The sequence below is a fragment of the Mytilus californianus genome, unplaced genomic scaffold (genome assembly GCF_021869535.1).
Source record: "Mytilus californianus isolate M0D057914Y unplaced genomic scaffold, xbMytCali1.0.p SCAF_4, whole genome shotgun sequence".
Classification (NCBI taxonomy): Eukaryota; Metazoa; Mollusca; class Bivalvia; order Mytilida; family Mytilidae; genus Mytilus; species Mytilus californianus.
In genome coordinates, this window is record NW_026262690.1 from 37,605,546 (window position 1) to 37,622,397 (window position 16,852).

General features: G+C 34.9%; 2 protein-coding genes across 3 annotated transcripts in view; one reads left to right on the forward strand and one right to left on the reverse strand.

The window, feature by feature from the left end:
- LOC127698259 (disks large homolog 1-like) overlaps positions 1-16,852 on the reverse strand; it is a 428,947-nt gene that overhangs the window by 301,935 nt on the left and 110,160 nt on the right. The window lies entirely within an intron of this gene.
- On the forward strand, positions 1,883-6,596 carry LOC127698292 (galactose mutarotase-like). The gene is made up of 8 exons (XM_052201688.1): positions 1,883-2,011; positions 2,106-2,236; positions 2,704-2,861; positions 3,269-3,478; positions 3,818-3,899; positions 4,786-4,930; positions 6,007-6,178; positions 6,425-6,596. Exons 1-8 carry the CDS (start codon positions 1,947-1,949, stop codon positions 6,500-6,502), a joined length of 1,041 nt encoding a protein of 346 aa, XP_052057648.1. The 5' UTR covers positions 1,883-1,946; the 3' UTR covers positions 6,503-6,596.

The following is a 16,852-nucleotide window of genomic DNA, read 5'->3' on the forward strand; positions in this document are numbered from 1 at the left end:
AAAATTGGATACTTTCAAATGGCCGTAGCAAAAAAGGAAGTGCGCCACCATATGATTTTTTCTTCACCAATTATTTTTTACAGTCATATAAACCCAAAAATCAGGTTAAGAAAAAAAGTTTAATTCTAGAAATATTTGGCTCCTCGGAGGTGTACATCCATTTAGGTCCCCCATAATGATAGTCTCCCCTGAATTTGAAAACTTACTCAGGTCTTGTTCTATCTTCTCTAGTGTTGATAACTCACTTTTTACATCGAATGACCGTGAGGGCATTCCGGTGTATTGCTGTCGCCTAGATTTCCATTACGTAACTTTCGTGTTGAGATTGTAACCGATCTATAAACATGATAAATACGCGGACATTATCGAGTGCAAAATAACATTCCTTACTCGCTTGTTATAAATTCATTTTTTCAATGGATACTCCTAAAAATATTTTTTTTAGAACATAAATTATTAATATGAAAATGTTTTGCCGTTAGAAATATATATATAAGTAAAAAATCTTTAATATCTATGCACACGTACAGAAAATGTGTGTTAACGCATGCGGAAGAATATCTCAAGAACGTTTGCAATCTCTCATGCAGAGTTATCGTTCCTCGCTCTCTCTCAAGGACCCATAACTCTGCATGGGAGATTGAAAGTTTGGCGGGAAAATATGAATGCCTACTCAAATCCAATCTATTAGAAAAATCGATTTATTACAGAAGAGTGTCCACCATGCACTTGCACTGCACTATTAATAATATAGTAGAATAGAATTATATACAAATGGCTGAAAATTATATATACATGTAACTGTAATATACAAATATTAATATAATATATAACAACAAACCAAAGTATACTGATTTGTATCACTTCAATATCATATTCATTACGGTGAGGTTGAATTCCCTGTCATTTATTTATCATCCAAGCACGAACTTGTCTAAGAAAAAAAAATATATTTGTACATTAACCTCACTTTCAGGTATAGAGATGTGATTTTTTTTTCTGAGACAAGTGCTTGTGACCATCCACAAGAACTTGCAGTCATCCTATGTTCAGTACTTCAGTACTTTGATTAGATATTTAGAATAGCTAGACTGTATTGGTGAGTTGTAAGCAAAACAAACAAATATATCAGATGAATATGAAAAAAAATGTTTTACTTAGTTTTGCCCACAAGAATTCAGAGCAATTACTTTTTATTAATGTAATTCCTTTTCTAACATTAGGTCTGGCATATAAAGCAATGCCTCCATGAATAGCTTTACCTTTCCTGGGGCGAACCATAGTAAACCATATTCTCTGTAAACAAATGTGCAAAATTTTTTTATCATCACTATAAAATAAGGACTGGAGATGTGGTATGATTGCCAATGAGACAGCTATCCACCAAAGTTCAAATAAAGTAGATCTAAGCAATTAAAGGCATTCTTAATAAATCAAAAAATAATAGTGACCTATTTAATGGACAGTTTTATTTTTCTGTTACCGGGTATTTTTAACCTCCTTTTCTTTGATGTATTTTTCGTTGGCTCCGTCTAATGGAGTGAACATATTTCAGGTAATAGTTCATATAACTCTTCAACTGTATCGGTTCTTATACATATTGGCTTTCAAATATTCGAATCCAGAAAATTTCTTCGGACTCATGAGGTTAATAAAGTGTTGTTTTCATTTTTTTTTCTTTTCGATATGTCATTGTGCGTATTTGCAGTGACGTATAAGATTTCAATGAAAGTTATAATATTTTCATTGCTAAAAATATTTCGTAAATTTTATTTCAAATGTACAGATATATTGTGGAAGTATGATACCATCTGCAATAATTTTATATACTGGTATATGGTTGTCTACCGGAAAAGATAAAAAGGTCAATTTGATAAGATTATGAATTCACACAACTTTTATCACATTCTCGTACACTTATTAGTGTCCTTTTGAATACACACGAAATGTCAGCTGTGATTATCTTAGAGGAAGATTTTGGGAAAACAAAGGACGGTTTATCTGTAAAAAGGCAAGTTTATAAATACGCTCGTTGTTTTCAACAATGCAAACAATATATAGTGATCGCATTTAAATATATTGACGTCCTGTCATATATTTTTCAGGTTTACACTGAAGAATCAAAACAATGTTACAATACGGATAATCAGTTATGGAGCCATAGTAACCGACATTCTAGTCCCAGACAGGAAAGGCAACGTACAGGACATAAACTTAGGGTTTGATGATATTAAAGGTATACATGACAATTTCTTAAATAGTAAATGGTTATAGGCTATTAGGTATGATAAAAGGCATTGTCAATCATACCACATCTACTTACTTTTTATATAAGCATTTGCATTGGCAATAGTTGGAGGCACATCCACAGCCGATATCTAAAGATGGTTCATATCAGTGTGATATTTTTTACTCGGATGTTCAAGTTTTACTTAAGTTTAACCCTGTCACTTTATGCATTATTACCTATTCACCAGCCACTTTATCCATTGTAACTTTTACAACAAAATCTAGGTGACCACATAATGTATATCAAAAACCAACAATCTCGTATATATCTCATTGTTCTTTACCACAATTTTGACAAACTTCACTTCAGTGAAAGATTTTTAATCAGTTTATTCGATTATATCTATCAAGTATAATTCCCTACCAACTTGTTAACAGTTAATATGTTTAAGATGTCTTTCTGTTTTCTCTAAGGTTACGAAAGTCCACGTCAGAGATATTTTGGTGCTTTGTGTGGTAGAGTCGTAAATAGAATTGCTGATGGAAAGTTTACACTAGATGGAACTGAATATAAACTTGCGATTAATAATGGTCCTAACCATCTTCATGGAGGATTGAAAGGTTTTGATAAGGTATATTTGCTAAAGTTTATATTATGATATTCGAAAAAAACATCTACATTTAAGTTTTATAAATAACACGATCAAGACGTGTTGAAGAATATATATGCTATTTTAGTCAATCCTAATATGAAAAAATTAATCAAATCTCGTATATGAAAAATAATACTTCTATTCTGATTGGGGGGAAAAATGCTTTGTACTTGTAAAAAAACTGATATTTATTTCAAATACCATCAATCTAAATTAAGTTGGAGATTCCAACGAGTTGTGTTTACTATGAACAACTTTATTCTAAATACATAAAGTAACTTTGTCAATGAATTTTTCTGGATTTTTCAAAGCTGATAATGCGAAGTGCTTACATTATTTAAAAGTGATGAAAAAAATCTTTCTTAAAACAAAGTATATTTAAACAGGTTGTATGGAAAGCTGATGTTAAAGATTCAAAAGTAGTGATGTCGTACACAAGTCCCGATGGTGAAGAAAATTACCCTGGGGAACTGACTACGTCTGTAACATACAAACTGACCAATGACAACGAATTTATTATAGATTATACAGCCACTACTAGTAAAGCCACGCCAGTTAATTTAACCAATCATTCCTATTTTAACCTTGCTGGACAAGTGAGTTGAGTAAAACCACTCCATGTCTTTGTCTTATTTTTTTTTTCTTCAGAAAGAATAAAAAAAATCTTTAAAAAAGTATTTATTACAATTTGTAGATGGCTAATGGAATAAACAATGGACAATGTGTATTTTATGCCAACTAAACAAGTAAACGCTCAAGCGTGTCACATCACTGTGATTTCTCCTATGTTGGAAATATTATTTTCATAAGATGCATTGAAGTTATCTTGACGCTGATCAATCATTCTTAAAACGGTGTCCTCTACTTAATTCTAGTCGAATGATGTCGATTACGTCTCTCCTTAGTATACTTTGTGTTCTGAACTTTTTTTACAGGGTTCTCATAATATAGATGATCACGTTATCAAGGTCAATGCTGACTATTATACTCCTTTGAACGAAAACGTCATTCCAACAGGTGCGTAATGCTAGCACACATCGCATCGTAAGTACGAGTTCAGTGGCATTGTTACTGTTAATATATATATATATATATATATATATATATATAAACAAGTCTAAATTGAAAACAACGTTCAAACCTATGATTGCGTTGGATAAAAACCGCAATGTTTGTACGTGTGCATGCAAAACAAATTTCTTGTTAGAGGGGTCTAAATACAGCACAAACAACATTTTCCAAAAGACCAAAAAAGTGAAAAAGTATATTTTAACAAAACGCATTTGACTAACAGGTCGAACAACAAATGTTCTTAAACCCTACTGACTGCCATTGGCGATTGCCAAATAAACGGATCACCGATGTAATAAATGGATCTTAATGTTAAATTTAATTCTAAACAGAAAACAATAAACTTGCGGAAAATATGGTATACTGCAAACAAAAGGTGTGATGATTAAGTTTGTGGTTAAATCTTGCGTGTGAGTTTCTGTGGTAAGTGAATGTGTGTGTGTGTGTTCTTGTTGATTTACAATTCCCATTGATCATGATAACATTTTGTATTAGAATTTCGACGAAAAGTCCGTAATACACAATGTTTACTATTCAAGTGCGTGAGTTATCCTCCTGTACAGAATTTGTTTGAGTGGGTCGCAGACAAATACTCGAAGGTTTCCATGAAAAGAGATTTCTATTCGGAAGGAGATTGTACAAAGTTTGAATATATAAATCTATAACAACAAGCAAAGGATTATGTAACTATGAAGAAATCGACCAGTTTACCACCTTTTTAATATCATGTCCTTTCGTGTCCCAATTCTGTTACCGACCACGGTCGCGTTCTAAATATCGCGTTACATTTATTAGTGATCATATGAATTGTTTCCTTATTCTACCTTTTCAGGCGAAATTGCTCCTGTTGAAGGAACACCATACGATATTCGGACAGCAGTACGGCTAGGGGATCGGATAAAAAATGTCAACAATGGAAAGGGGTTTGACATAAATTTTTGTGTAGGAAAAACTGGCGAAATGAAAAAATGTGGAAGGTATAACTGTAAAACAGTACTTATTGCTTTGATTATACGTTAAAAAAACTAAGATTTGGCAAAACAAACCTCATCTAAAATCTTTGCTTCTGTAAGCAGTTCATGCTCCAAAAGTGACACCACACATCGTGTTGCTCATGGCAAATACAAATCTGAAGACAATGCTCATTTTGTGATGCTATATTGGAGGAAAAGAGAACGTACTTTTTCTAGCGGTAACATGATGGCCTTTCCTAGCAATTAGCTTTCCGTTTAGTTTAGTTCATTCAATTCCAACTTCAGGGACTAGAAATATAAAAAGTGGCTATGATGCAAGAGAAATCAAAATGTCTAAATTACACAGGACAACGCAATACCGAAACTAGAAAAACTAACTCTGTGCAAAATTAATCATTTACAAGTATCTAAGGTATAAATTAATATCTGACAATTTTATATATACTATGTAAGTAGAATTGTCTGAGATATAAATGTATGAAGACGACTCCAATGGAATAATTTAAATTACTCTTGAAAACAAAACTTTTGTCTCACAAATATGAAAGATATAAAAGCATGCGAAATACGAAAAACATTTGGTAGCGTATGTTAAACAAAAATGGCGTAAACAAAATAGACAAAAATCATTAAGGTCAACTTCGCGTGAAAGAGGTTGACGTACAATTCCATTGTTTATAATCTGAAAATTTACTACCTAAATGGATTATTAAAAACAAAGCAATACCAATTAGAGCAAAAGATTATGAACCGATGGTACACACAGGGACACTGTTTACCAACAGCGAAACAGACACACTGCTTGTAATAACCACAAGCGTATGATATTGATTTTTAGTGCGCAGTAGACGTGTTTCTGAGAAAAAAAATGTCAAGAAGAAAAATTATTTTAAAACTTTTCAGAGTATCATGTAATATAATTGCCAAAAGATGACAATATTCATTGTAGATATAGACAAATCCAGCAAAAAGAATATTGATTGGTGACATTTAATCAGCAAAAAATATTTGTAACAATTAAAATTGTACTTTTATAAAGTGCTCTTTTTCTAAAGCTAGTTTGTCACATAATTTTGTAGAGTAGAACATCCACCTTCAGGACGAGTTATAGAAGTATCAAGCACAGAACCTGGTTTACAGGTATACACATCATACTATTTAGACAATGTCCAGGGTAAAGCAGGTGCTACATACGGACAGTTTAGTGCCTTCTGTTTAGAAACACAACATTATGCAGATAGTGTCAATCACGTAAGTAGTCTAGAATCAACAAAATAAATTCAGTCATTTTTAAAAGTAAAAATATTTTTTTCTTATCTTTCATATATTTTTGTGTCTGCACAACACTTGATGGAAGAATTGTTATCATGATTGTTCAGTTTTAATTCTATACAAGGGAAGTAATTGCTCTCATGTTTCACCATCTTTGAAATGAAAAAAAGAATGATTATATCTATATGTGATTTCTTTTAATGAAAAACCCTTCTTTGCTTTCAGGATAATTTTCCAAGTACAATCCTAAGACCTGGTGAAACGTATAGACATACTACACATTATAAATTCAGCACAATGTGAGAAAAAAGGTTAAATCGGTATCACAATGGATTTACTGTTTAAAGAGCAATACAAAATTGTTGTTTTTGTAACAAATAAAGAATTTTAATGTCAATGGAATTAACCAAATCCCCCGAATTCACCTTTGTACTTCATGGTTTTCTTAAGCTTTAATTCTAAATCTAATATATAAAAAAAATTCAACCCGGCTGCATATTCATGTTTGTGTCTCTTTACATCTGAGTGTTTTTGTTACTTGGAGAATTGGAGGTTGATGGCATTCCTTTGATAGTGTTTGTTAAATTTATTCAATGTTTTAAGAGTAATCGGAAAGTCTGATATATTGAATGAAAACCTATCTATTATTTACCTATAGATGTCTTTGGATTGTCACTGTTGCTTGGTTGTTGCTCAATGACGTATACTCCACATATCCTTTTATTCAGATTGATTAATTCTGCGTGTTCCTGTGAACTGTGGACCGTTAGTAATCAACCGCCCATTTAACAGAAGGCAAGCGACCCTGTGCATTTAAAAAAAAACAAATATATATCAAGTGTGTGTAATAGTTTTCCCGTTTGTCTTAATAGAGCTTTAGATCACTCTAATTTATGTTAACAAATAACTGAAAACCAACATTGTGGCCAAATTTCAGTCTACAATTGCTGCTGTGTCCTTTTCATTTCACCAAGTGTCCTCAAAATCCCTAGGGCCTTCTTTATCACATGAGATATTATCAAAACAAGATTGGTATCAGATGAACCTGAGGTTCGAAAGATATCATCTGGAAAATGCTGCTATGATCCCGAAACCAAAATCTTGACTTCCGAACGACACCACAGTCATAATGTTTGTCAGCCGAGTTGAAATCACTATTATGAGATTCGAGATCAAATTTTATATTGTTTTGTTTTATTTAAGTTATATTTTTGCTAATTGGTTTTAAAAGAGAGGCGAAATATTCCAAAAGGACATTCGAACTCATAAGTTGAAAATAAACTGACAACGCCATGACAAAAAAAAATTAAAAATACCAAAAGACAAACAACAGTACTCAAAACACAACATAAAACTAGAGGCTATAAAGAGCCTGAGTATGTCGCTCACCTTGGTCTATGTGCATATATATCAAACAAAGGACACTCTCCAATATTGCAATATTGTAGACGAGAATTCTATTAGACTTCTATTTTGTTGATCTTGTATTACTGATCTTTTAGTCTGTTTAGTTTCTCTCTATCTTCTTTAGTTTTTGTTCAAAACACAAAAGAGGGTAAAAAAAATCCTCAGTTAAGGGCAATCGTTCCTATGAAGAATGACAGTCTACTAACTATATCGGCAAAATTTGACTTTTTAATGGATATTGCCTTGCTGATCATAATAACTCCTTAAGGGGTCAATTGACCATTTTGGTCATTTGACTTCTTTGTAGATCTTACTTTGCTGAACATTATTGCAGTTTACAGTTTATCTCTATCTATAATAGTATTCAAGATAATAACCAAAAACTGCATAATTTCCTTAAAATTACCAATTCAGGGGCAGCAACCCAACTACGGGTTGTCTGATTTGTCTGAAAGTTTCAGGGCAGATAGATCTTAACCTGATGAACATTTTTATCGATGTTAAATTTGCTCTAAATGCTTTAGTTTCGGAGATATCAGCCAAAATCTTCATTTTACCCCTATGTTCTATTTTAGCCATGTCAGCCATCTTCGTTGGCGGGGAGGGTCATCGGACACATTTTTTAAACTAGATACCTTTATGATGATTGTGGCCAAGTTTGGGTAATTTGTCTCAATAGTTTCAGAGAAGAAAGTTTTTGTAAAAGATTACAAAGATTTACAAAAAATTGTAAAAAAATGACTATAAAGGGCAATAACACCTTAAGGAGTCAATTGACCATTTTGGTCATGGTGACTTATTTGTAGATCTTACTTTGCTGAACAGTATTGCTGTTTACAGTTTATCTCTATCTATAATAATATTCAAGCTAATAACCAAAACATCCAAAATTATCTTAAATTATCAATTCAGGGGCAGCAACCCAACTACAGGTTGTATGATTTGTCTGAAAATTTCAGGGTAGATAGAGCTTAACCTGATGAACATTTTTACCAAGTCAGATTTGCTGTAAATGCTTTAGTTTCATGAAAATCATCCACAATCTGCATATTACTCCAATGTTCTATTTTTAGCTATGTCGGCCATTTTGGTGGGTGGACCGGGTCATCGGTCACATTTTTTAAACTACATACCCTAATAATGATTGTGGCCAAGTTTGGTTAATTTGTCTCAGTAGATTCAGAGGAGAAGATTTTTGTAAAAGATTACAAAAATTTACAAAAAATTGTTAAAAATTGACTATAAAGGGCAATAACACCTTAAGGAGTCAATTGACCATTTTGGTCATGTTGACTTATTTGTAGATCTTACTTTGCTGAACAGTATTGCTGTTTACAGTTTATCTCTATCTATAATAATATTCAAGCTAATAACCAAAAAATCCAAAATTATCTTAAATTATCAATTTAGGGGCAGCAACCCAACTAAGGGTTGTCTGATTTGTCTGAAAATTTCAGGGTAGATAGATATCAACCTGATGAACATTTTTACCCATGTCAGATTTGCTGTAAATGCTTTAGTTTCATGAAAATCAGCCAAAATATGTATATTACTCCAATGCTCTATTTCTAGCTATGTCGGCCATTTTGGTGGGTGGACCGGGTCATCGGTCACATTTTTTAAACTACATACCCTAATGATGATTGTGGCCAAGTTTGGTTAAATTTGTCTCAGTAGTTTCAGAGGAAAAGATTTTTGTAAAAGATTACAAAAATTTACAAAAAATTGTAAAAAAATTGACTATAAAGGGCAATAACACCTTAAGGAGTCAATTGACCATTTTGATCATGTTGACTTATTTGTAGATCTTACTTTGCTGAACATTATTAATGTTTAAAGTTTATCTCTATCTATAATAATATTCAAGCTAATAACTAAAAAATCCAAAATTATCTTAAATTATCAATTCAGGGCCAGCAACCCAACTACGGGTTGTCTGATTTGTCTGAAAATTTCAGGGTAGATAGATATCAACCTGATGAACTTTTTTACTCAGTAAGATTTGCTGTAAATGCTTTAGTTTCATGAAAATCAGCCACAATCTGCATATTACTCCAATGTTATATTTTTAGCCATGTCGGTCATTTTGGTGGGTGGACCGGGTCATCGGTCACATTTTTAAACTTCATACCCTAATGATGATTCGTTTGTTTCTGTTAGTCATATTTGTTTATTGTTTTGTACAGTTTGTTCTGGTGTTATGCTGTTGCACCACTGTCCCAGGTTAAGACGTAAGATCAACCAAAAACAAAAGGCACACAAGAAAGCTAGGAAAACTAAAAAGAAAAGAGACCAAGACAGATACAAGAGACTAAGACAAGAAGTACAATGGGAAGTCAGAAAAGCCAATAAGAATTACATGGAAGAAGTCAGCTCCAATTACAAGGACAACTCTAAGAAATTCTGGTCCTATATTAAAAGCAAAGGACAGGAGTAGTACCATTAAAGAACAAAATGGGATTCCTCCAAAGCGATAACAAGAGCAAAACTAACATCCTTAACGACCAATTCCAGTCTGTATTCACAAAAGAAAACCTTAACAACTTCCCCAATAAAGGGAAAAGTCCATATACCACCATGGCACATATACAAATCAATGTAAAAGGAGTTCACAAATTATTGAAGAACCTAAAACCACATAAGGCAACTGGACCAGATGCTATACCATCCTGTATACTAAAGACAGCAGCAGACCAACTTGCTCCAATTCTTACAGAACTGTACCAAGCATCCCTCAACACCGGAGAAGTCCCTCAAGATTGGAAAGATGCAAATGAAGTCCCACTCTTCAAAAAGGATGAAAGACATTTAGCATCAAACTACAGACCTGTTTCACTTACCTCCATTACAAGCAAAGTCCTAGAACACATTGTACACAGCAGCGTAACGGACCACTTTGACAAACACAAAATTCTTACAAACGCACAACATGGATTCCGCAAACGACGATCTTGCGAATCCCAACTTATCATCACCATTCATGATATTGCATCAAAATTAAAAAGTAACAGCCAAGTAGATATCATCCTACTAGATTTAGTAAAAGCGTTTGATAAAGTGCCACACAATCGCCTACTACATAAACTTGAGTATTACGGAATAAACCCTAAAACAAACAAGTGGATAAGATCATTCCTACAAAACAGAAGGCAAAGCGTTATCCTAGAGGGAGCAGTCTCGGAACAGGTACCAGTACTCTCTGGTGTACCTCAAGGCACAGTTCTTGGACCCCTGCTGTTCCTGGCCTACATAAACGACATGCCAGAAACAGCAACATCATCAGAGACCAAATTATTTGCGGACGACAGCCTCCTCTATAGAACAATAAGCAACCAAGCAAATAGCGACCTACTACAGAAAGACCTAACATCATAAGAGGACTGGGAAAATAAATGGCAAATGAGCTTCAATGCGAAAAAATGCATTGTAATTCAAATACAATCCAAGAACCGTCCACTTATACCAACTAATTTCAAACTACATGGACACACACTAGACACCATTGAAGCCAGCAAATACCTGGGAGTAACAATCAGTGATAACCTAACCTGGGACAGACATATTGACAACATAGTAGGTAAAGGCAACAAAACACTAGGCTTCATAAGAAGAAACTTAAAAGATTGCACTAAACCAGTTAAAGCAGCAGCATATTCAACACTAGTAAGACCTTCAGTTGAATATGCATGCACAGTATGGGACCGAACAAAACAGACTAAAATGAAGGCAATTGAACAAGTACAAAAAAGAGCAGCCAGATTTGTAAACAACAACTATACAAACCGCACACCTGGCTGTGTAACAAATATGGTAAAATCATTAAAATGGGAAAGCCTTGAAGACCGCAGGAAACAAAATAGGCTATGCATGTTGTTCAAAATACAACACGATCTAATCGACATAGATCGGAACCAATATCTGACGCCAAACGATAGCCGGACCAGAGGTAAAAACCGATTCTACCAAGAAAGGGCCACAACAGACGCCTTCGGCCAATCCTTCTTTCCAAGGACCATCGGGGACTGGAACCAACTGCCAACATCAGCGACAGCAACAGACACAGTCGAAGGATTCAGAGCTGCCCTGAAGGCATGCTCTGCTAAAGCCTAGACAGTAAAATCCTGTACATAGTTTTATTTGTATATATATAGAGAACGTTTTAAATGTAAATAGCCATGAGAAAACTTTCTGTGTTGTCCGACACTGTGCAGAGTTTTCGCGGGACCTAATACATTCAATTATTGAATCCGGTTCCTTACTTGGAAGAAAAAGAAGAAGCCGGCCGCTAACAAGTTTAACCCACCATGCTCTGTATGTGCCGACCAAAGTCAGGAGCCTGTAATTCAGTGGTTGTCGTTTCTTGCTGTATATCATACCAAAAAGATGCCCGTGAAATCGCGGTACAATTGGGCAAGTGTTGAAACAAAGAGTGTCAAGGGTGCCTGTGTTTACACATGAAAAGGGGGAGGGGTCCGGACGTCGGATGCCTGTGTTTACACATAAAAAGGGGAGAGGATCACTCCGACACGCCCTTTTCATTTTTGGACAGTTCTGCACTTGAGTAAAAAGGGTGGATGTCGTTTAATTTAGCAAAATGATGCACTTACAATACAATACAGGATCCTTATAAGCATAACAGTCTTATTTTCTATCCTTTCTTCTTACTTTTACTTTGATTTCGCGGGCAGTACGTCGACTGAGCATGCGCGAAAGCATATAAGACACGGATCGATAACGGTCTCCGAATTTGGATATTTTTCTCAGAAATTGGCGTTTTCTGTGGAAAAAAAGATTGTTTCAAAGACAAATTTAGGAAGTACAAAACACTACATTTATACGTCATATCACAAATATTTCCGACTTTGTATGGTTTCAGAGGAGTTGCGGCTCAATGAAATCGGTCTCTTCCTTTAGTAGTATATATTGTTTTTCGTTTGCTATTTTGTACATACATCATAAGTTTGTTTTCTCGTTTGAATTGTATAACGTTTTGTTATGTCGGGGCCATTTATAGGTTTGGTTTTGACCATTATTAAGGACCGTGTGTTGACATGTAGTTGCTAACATCTACTTTATTTGGTCTATAGAAAAAAGAATTCTAATTGGCAATCATACCACATCTCTTTAATTCATATGAATATTATCAAGCAAAAACCAATGACTTAAATTATATATTTTTCATGTCAAATAGTAAACTTTCTTTAAGTTTTATTGCAGACAAACTGTACTCAAGAAATAGTTAATATTGCTTTTATCATTCGCTTTGTCACCAAAAAGAGTTCCGGAACTTAATGGTTGTAAAAGCACAAGCTAGAAGAACCGAACAAACAATGTGTAGTTGAACATTTACTGGGTGATGAAACAAAATTCATTACGCTTCTTGTGTACTATAGGAAGTCAATACTAGTTGCAACTTTGTGGTGTTCAGCATCAGCTTTCAGTTCATTTGTATTGATGCATGTTCATCTATGCTCTTTTCTTGAGTAGAAGTTGTATGAACGTACGCTAATTTGTGATATCAATTTTTAGTTTTTCCGTTTACCAAACATTAATTAAAGCACAACAACTATTTTTGTTTTGTTTTTTTTCAGCAGATACAAACATAAAATGCGTTTCAAGAGTATATTCAATTTGTTTTTATTTAAGTCTAGATGTCGTTTCAGTAGAACGGTTTTGTATACATCTACAAGATTCGCGAACGAATTTATTTTAAGAAATAATTGATATTTTTATTATATATATTTCACTTAGATTTGCAGGCAGAAGTATCTATTGTCAGTCTAATGATCAAGACTAAAACGAGAAAGATTGAAATCTAAACATCAATTATAACCCCCGCAACATAGTACTAGTGTCAAGCTATCCAGCAATTCTCATCCTGCAATTCTCTTTATAAAAATCTATCCTGCAATTCGTCATCCTGCAATTGCGTTTGGAATATTACTTGAGCGACAATTTTATTTTTCTTTAAAATCATAGTTTTAGAGTTTTTTGTTCGAAAACAAGATTTATATAAAAAATCTAAGATTTTTATATCCCATTAACAAAATTCTAAATTTAGTTTGCAAATTTCTAACTCATATTTACGGTTTTGTAATTAGCATTTACAATAATATCATGATGACGATTCAATAAAAAAGTATTATCTTTTAATAAGTCAAGGATATGATTCGTATAAACTCATGTTAAACCACATTTGGTTTTTTCGAAACTCATATTAACGACTAAAAATATAGAATTTTGATGTAAAATAATTTTTTTTCATGGTATACCTACAACACAACTTCTATTTGAAACTGGGTCACCCACTTGTTCAAAACGATTGCCCCGGTAGTTCTTTATGCCTAGGGATTATAGATTCTGCTCTAATAAGTAGCTTTTGGGTAGTACTACAACTAGGGACCAAAGAAATTCTGGGGTAAGCATTTCTAGAGGACGAAAATTGCGTCCGAAACACGGAAATAAAGCCAAATTCGGTAAAATATGCATGGGGGCACCCACTTTCCGACCCATTGTCTCGGTAGTTCTTTATGGCTAGGCATTATAGACGCTGCCCTAAGGAATAGCTATTGGATAGTACTACAACGTGAGGGTGAAGAATTTCTGGGGTAAGCATTCTTAAAGGCCGAAAATTTCGTTCGTAACACGAAAAACAAGTCATATTTGATATAATATGCACTGGGGTCACCTACTTGTTCAAAACCATTGCCCCGGTAGTTCTTTATGCCTAGGGATTATAGATTCTGCTCTAATAAGTAGCTTTTGGGTAGTACTACAACTAGGGACCAAAGAATTTCTGGGGTAAGCATTTCTAGAGGACGAAAATTGCGTCCGAAACACGGAAATAAAGCCAAATTCGGTAAAATATGCATTGGGGGCACCCACTTTCCGACCCATTGTCTCGGTAGTTCTTTATGGCTAGGCATTATAGACGCTGCCCTAAGGAATAGCTATTGGATAGTACTACAACGTGAGGGTGAAGAATTTCTGGGGTAAGCATTCTTAAAGGCCGAAAATTTCGTTCGTAACACGAAAAACAAGTCATATTTGATATAATATGCACTGGGGTCACCTACTTGTTCAAAACCATTGCCCCGGTAGTTCTTTATGCCTAGGGATTATAGATTCTGCTCTAATAAGTAGCTTTTGGGTAGTACTACAACGAGGAGCCAAATAATTTCTGGGGTTAGCATTCCTAGAGGACGAAAATTGCGTCCGAAACACGGAAATAAAGCCAAATTCGGTAAAATACGCATTGGGGGCACCCACTTTCCGACCCATTGTCTCGGTAGTTCTTTATGGCTAGGCATTATAGACGCTGCCCTAAGGAATAGCTATTGGATAGTACTACAACGTGAGGGTAAAGACTTTCTGGGGTAAGCATTCTTAAAGGCCGAAAATTTCGTTCGTAACACGGAAAAAACTCATATTTGATATAATATGCACTGGGGTCACCTACTTGTTCAAAACCATTGCCCCGGTAGTTCTTTATGCCTAGGGATTATAGATTCTGCTCTAATAAGTAGCTTTTGGGTAGAACTACAACGAGGGGCCAAAGAATTTCTTGGGTAAGCATTCCTAGAGGACGAAAATTGCGTCCGAATCACGAAAATAAAGCCAAATTCGGTAAAATACGCATTGGGGGCACTTACTTGTTCAAAACCATTGCCCCGGTAGTTCTTTATGCCTAGGGATTATAGATTCTGCTGTAATAAGTAGCTTTTGGTAGTACCACAACGAGGGGCCAAAGAATTTCTGGGGTTAGCATTCCTAGAGGACGAAAATTGCGTCCGAAACACGGAAATAAAGCCAAATTCGGTAAAATACGCATTCGGGCACCTACTTGTTCAAAACCATTGCCCCGGTAGTTCTTTATGCCTAGGGATTATAGATTCTGCTCTAATAAGTAGCTTTTGGGTAGTACTACAACGAGGGGCCAAAGAAATTCTGGGGTTAGCATTCCTAGAGGACGAAAATTGCGTCCGAAACACGGAAATAAAGCCAAATTCGGTAAAATATGCATTGGGGGCACCCACTTTCCGACCCATTGTCTCGGTAGTTCTTTATGGCTAGGCATTATAGACGCTACCCTAAGGAATAGCTATTGGATAGTACTACAACGTGAGGGTGAAGAATTTCTGGGGTAAGCATTCTTAAAGGCCGAAAATTACGTCCGTAACACGGAAAAAAAGTCATATTTGATATAATATGCACTGGGGTCACCTACTTGTTCAAAACCATTGCCCCGGTAGTTCTTTATGCCTAGGGATTATAGATTCTGCTCTAATAAGTAGCTTTTGGGTAGTACTACAACGAGGGGCCAAAGAATTTCTGGGGTTAGCATTCCTAGAGGACGAAAATTGCGTCCGAAACACGGAAATAAAGCCAAATTCGGTAAAATACGCATTGGGGGCACCCACTTTCCGACCCATTGTCTCGGTAGTTCTTTATGGCTAGGCATTATAGACGCTGCCCTAAGGAATAGCTATTGGATAGTACTACAACGTGAGGGTGAAGAATTTCTGGGGTAAGCATTCTTAAAGGCCGAAAATTTCGTTCGTAACACGGGAAAAAGTCATATTTGATATAATATGCACTGGGGTCACCTACTTGTTCAAAACCATTGCCCCGGTAGTTCTTCATGCCTAGGGATTATAGATTCTGCTCTAATAAGTAGCTTTTGGGTAGTACTACAACGAGGGGCCAAATTGCAGGATGACGAATTGCAGGATAGCTTTGTCGCAAGAGAATTGCAGGATGAGAATTGCTGGATAGCTTGACACTAGTATATTTTTTGGCACAATCGGTACCCTATGAAATTTATTGACCCCATATGTATCGTATTACGTCACTGGCACACTGTTTAACGACTTTATCTTACCGACTATCTTAACATATGGCATTTCGACTAATAGCCTATCAAAGTGAATAATTCTTCAATATAAAGAAACTACTTCCATTGGTCTATACAAAAACAAATGCCAACAGTAACAGCAAGTCAGCTTTTAATGTGTTTTCTGCTTTTATTTCAATCGTTCATCATCGATTTCCTAATCTGTTGTCCGGGTGAAACTTTTAAGAATTTTCCTCGACACCGTTTTGTATTTTTAAAGGGACATAACACCACTACTAGCCGTGTATTAAAATTAACCACGCCTACTAACCCCATATGAAATATACACGGTCTCCACGTGGTCGCTTTTAACCAATGATATTCCTAGAAATGTATAGGCGGTAAGATGAATT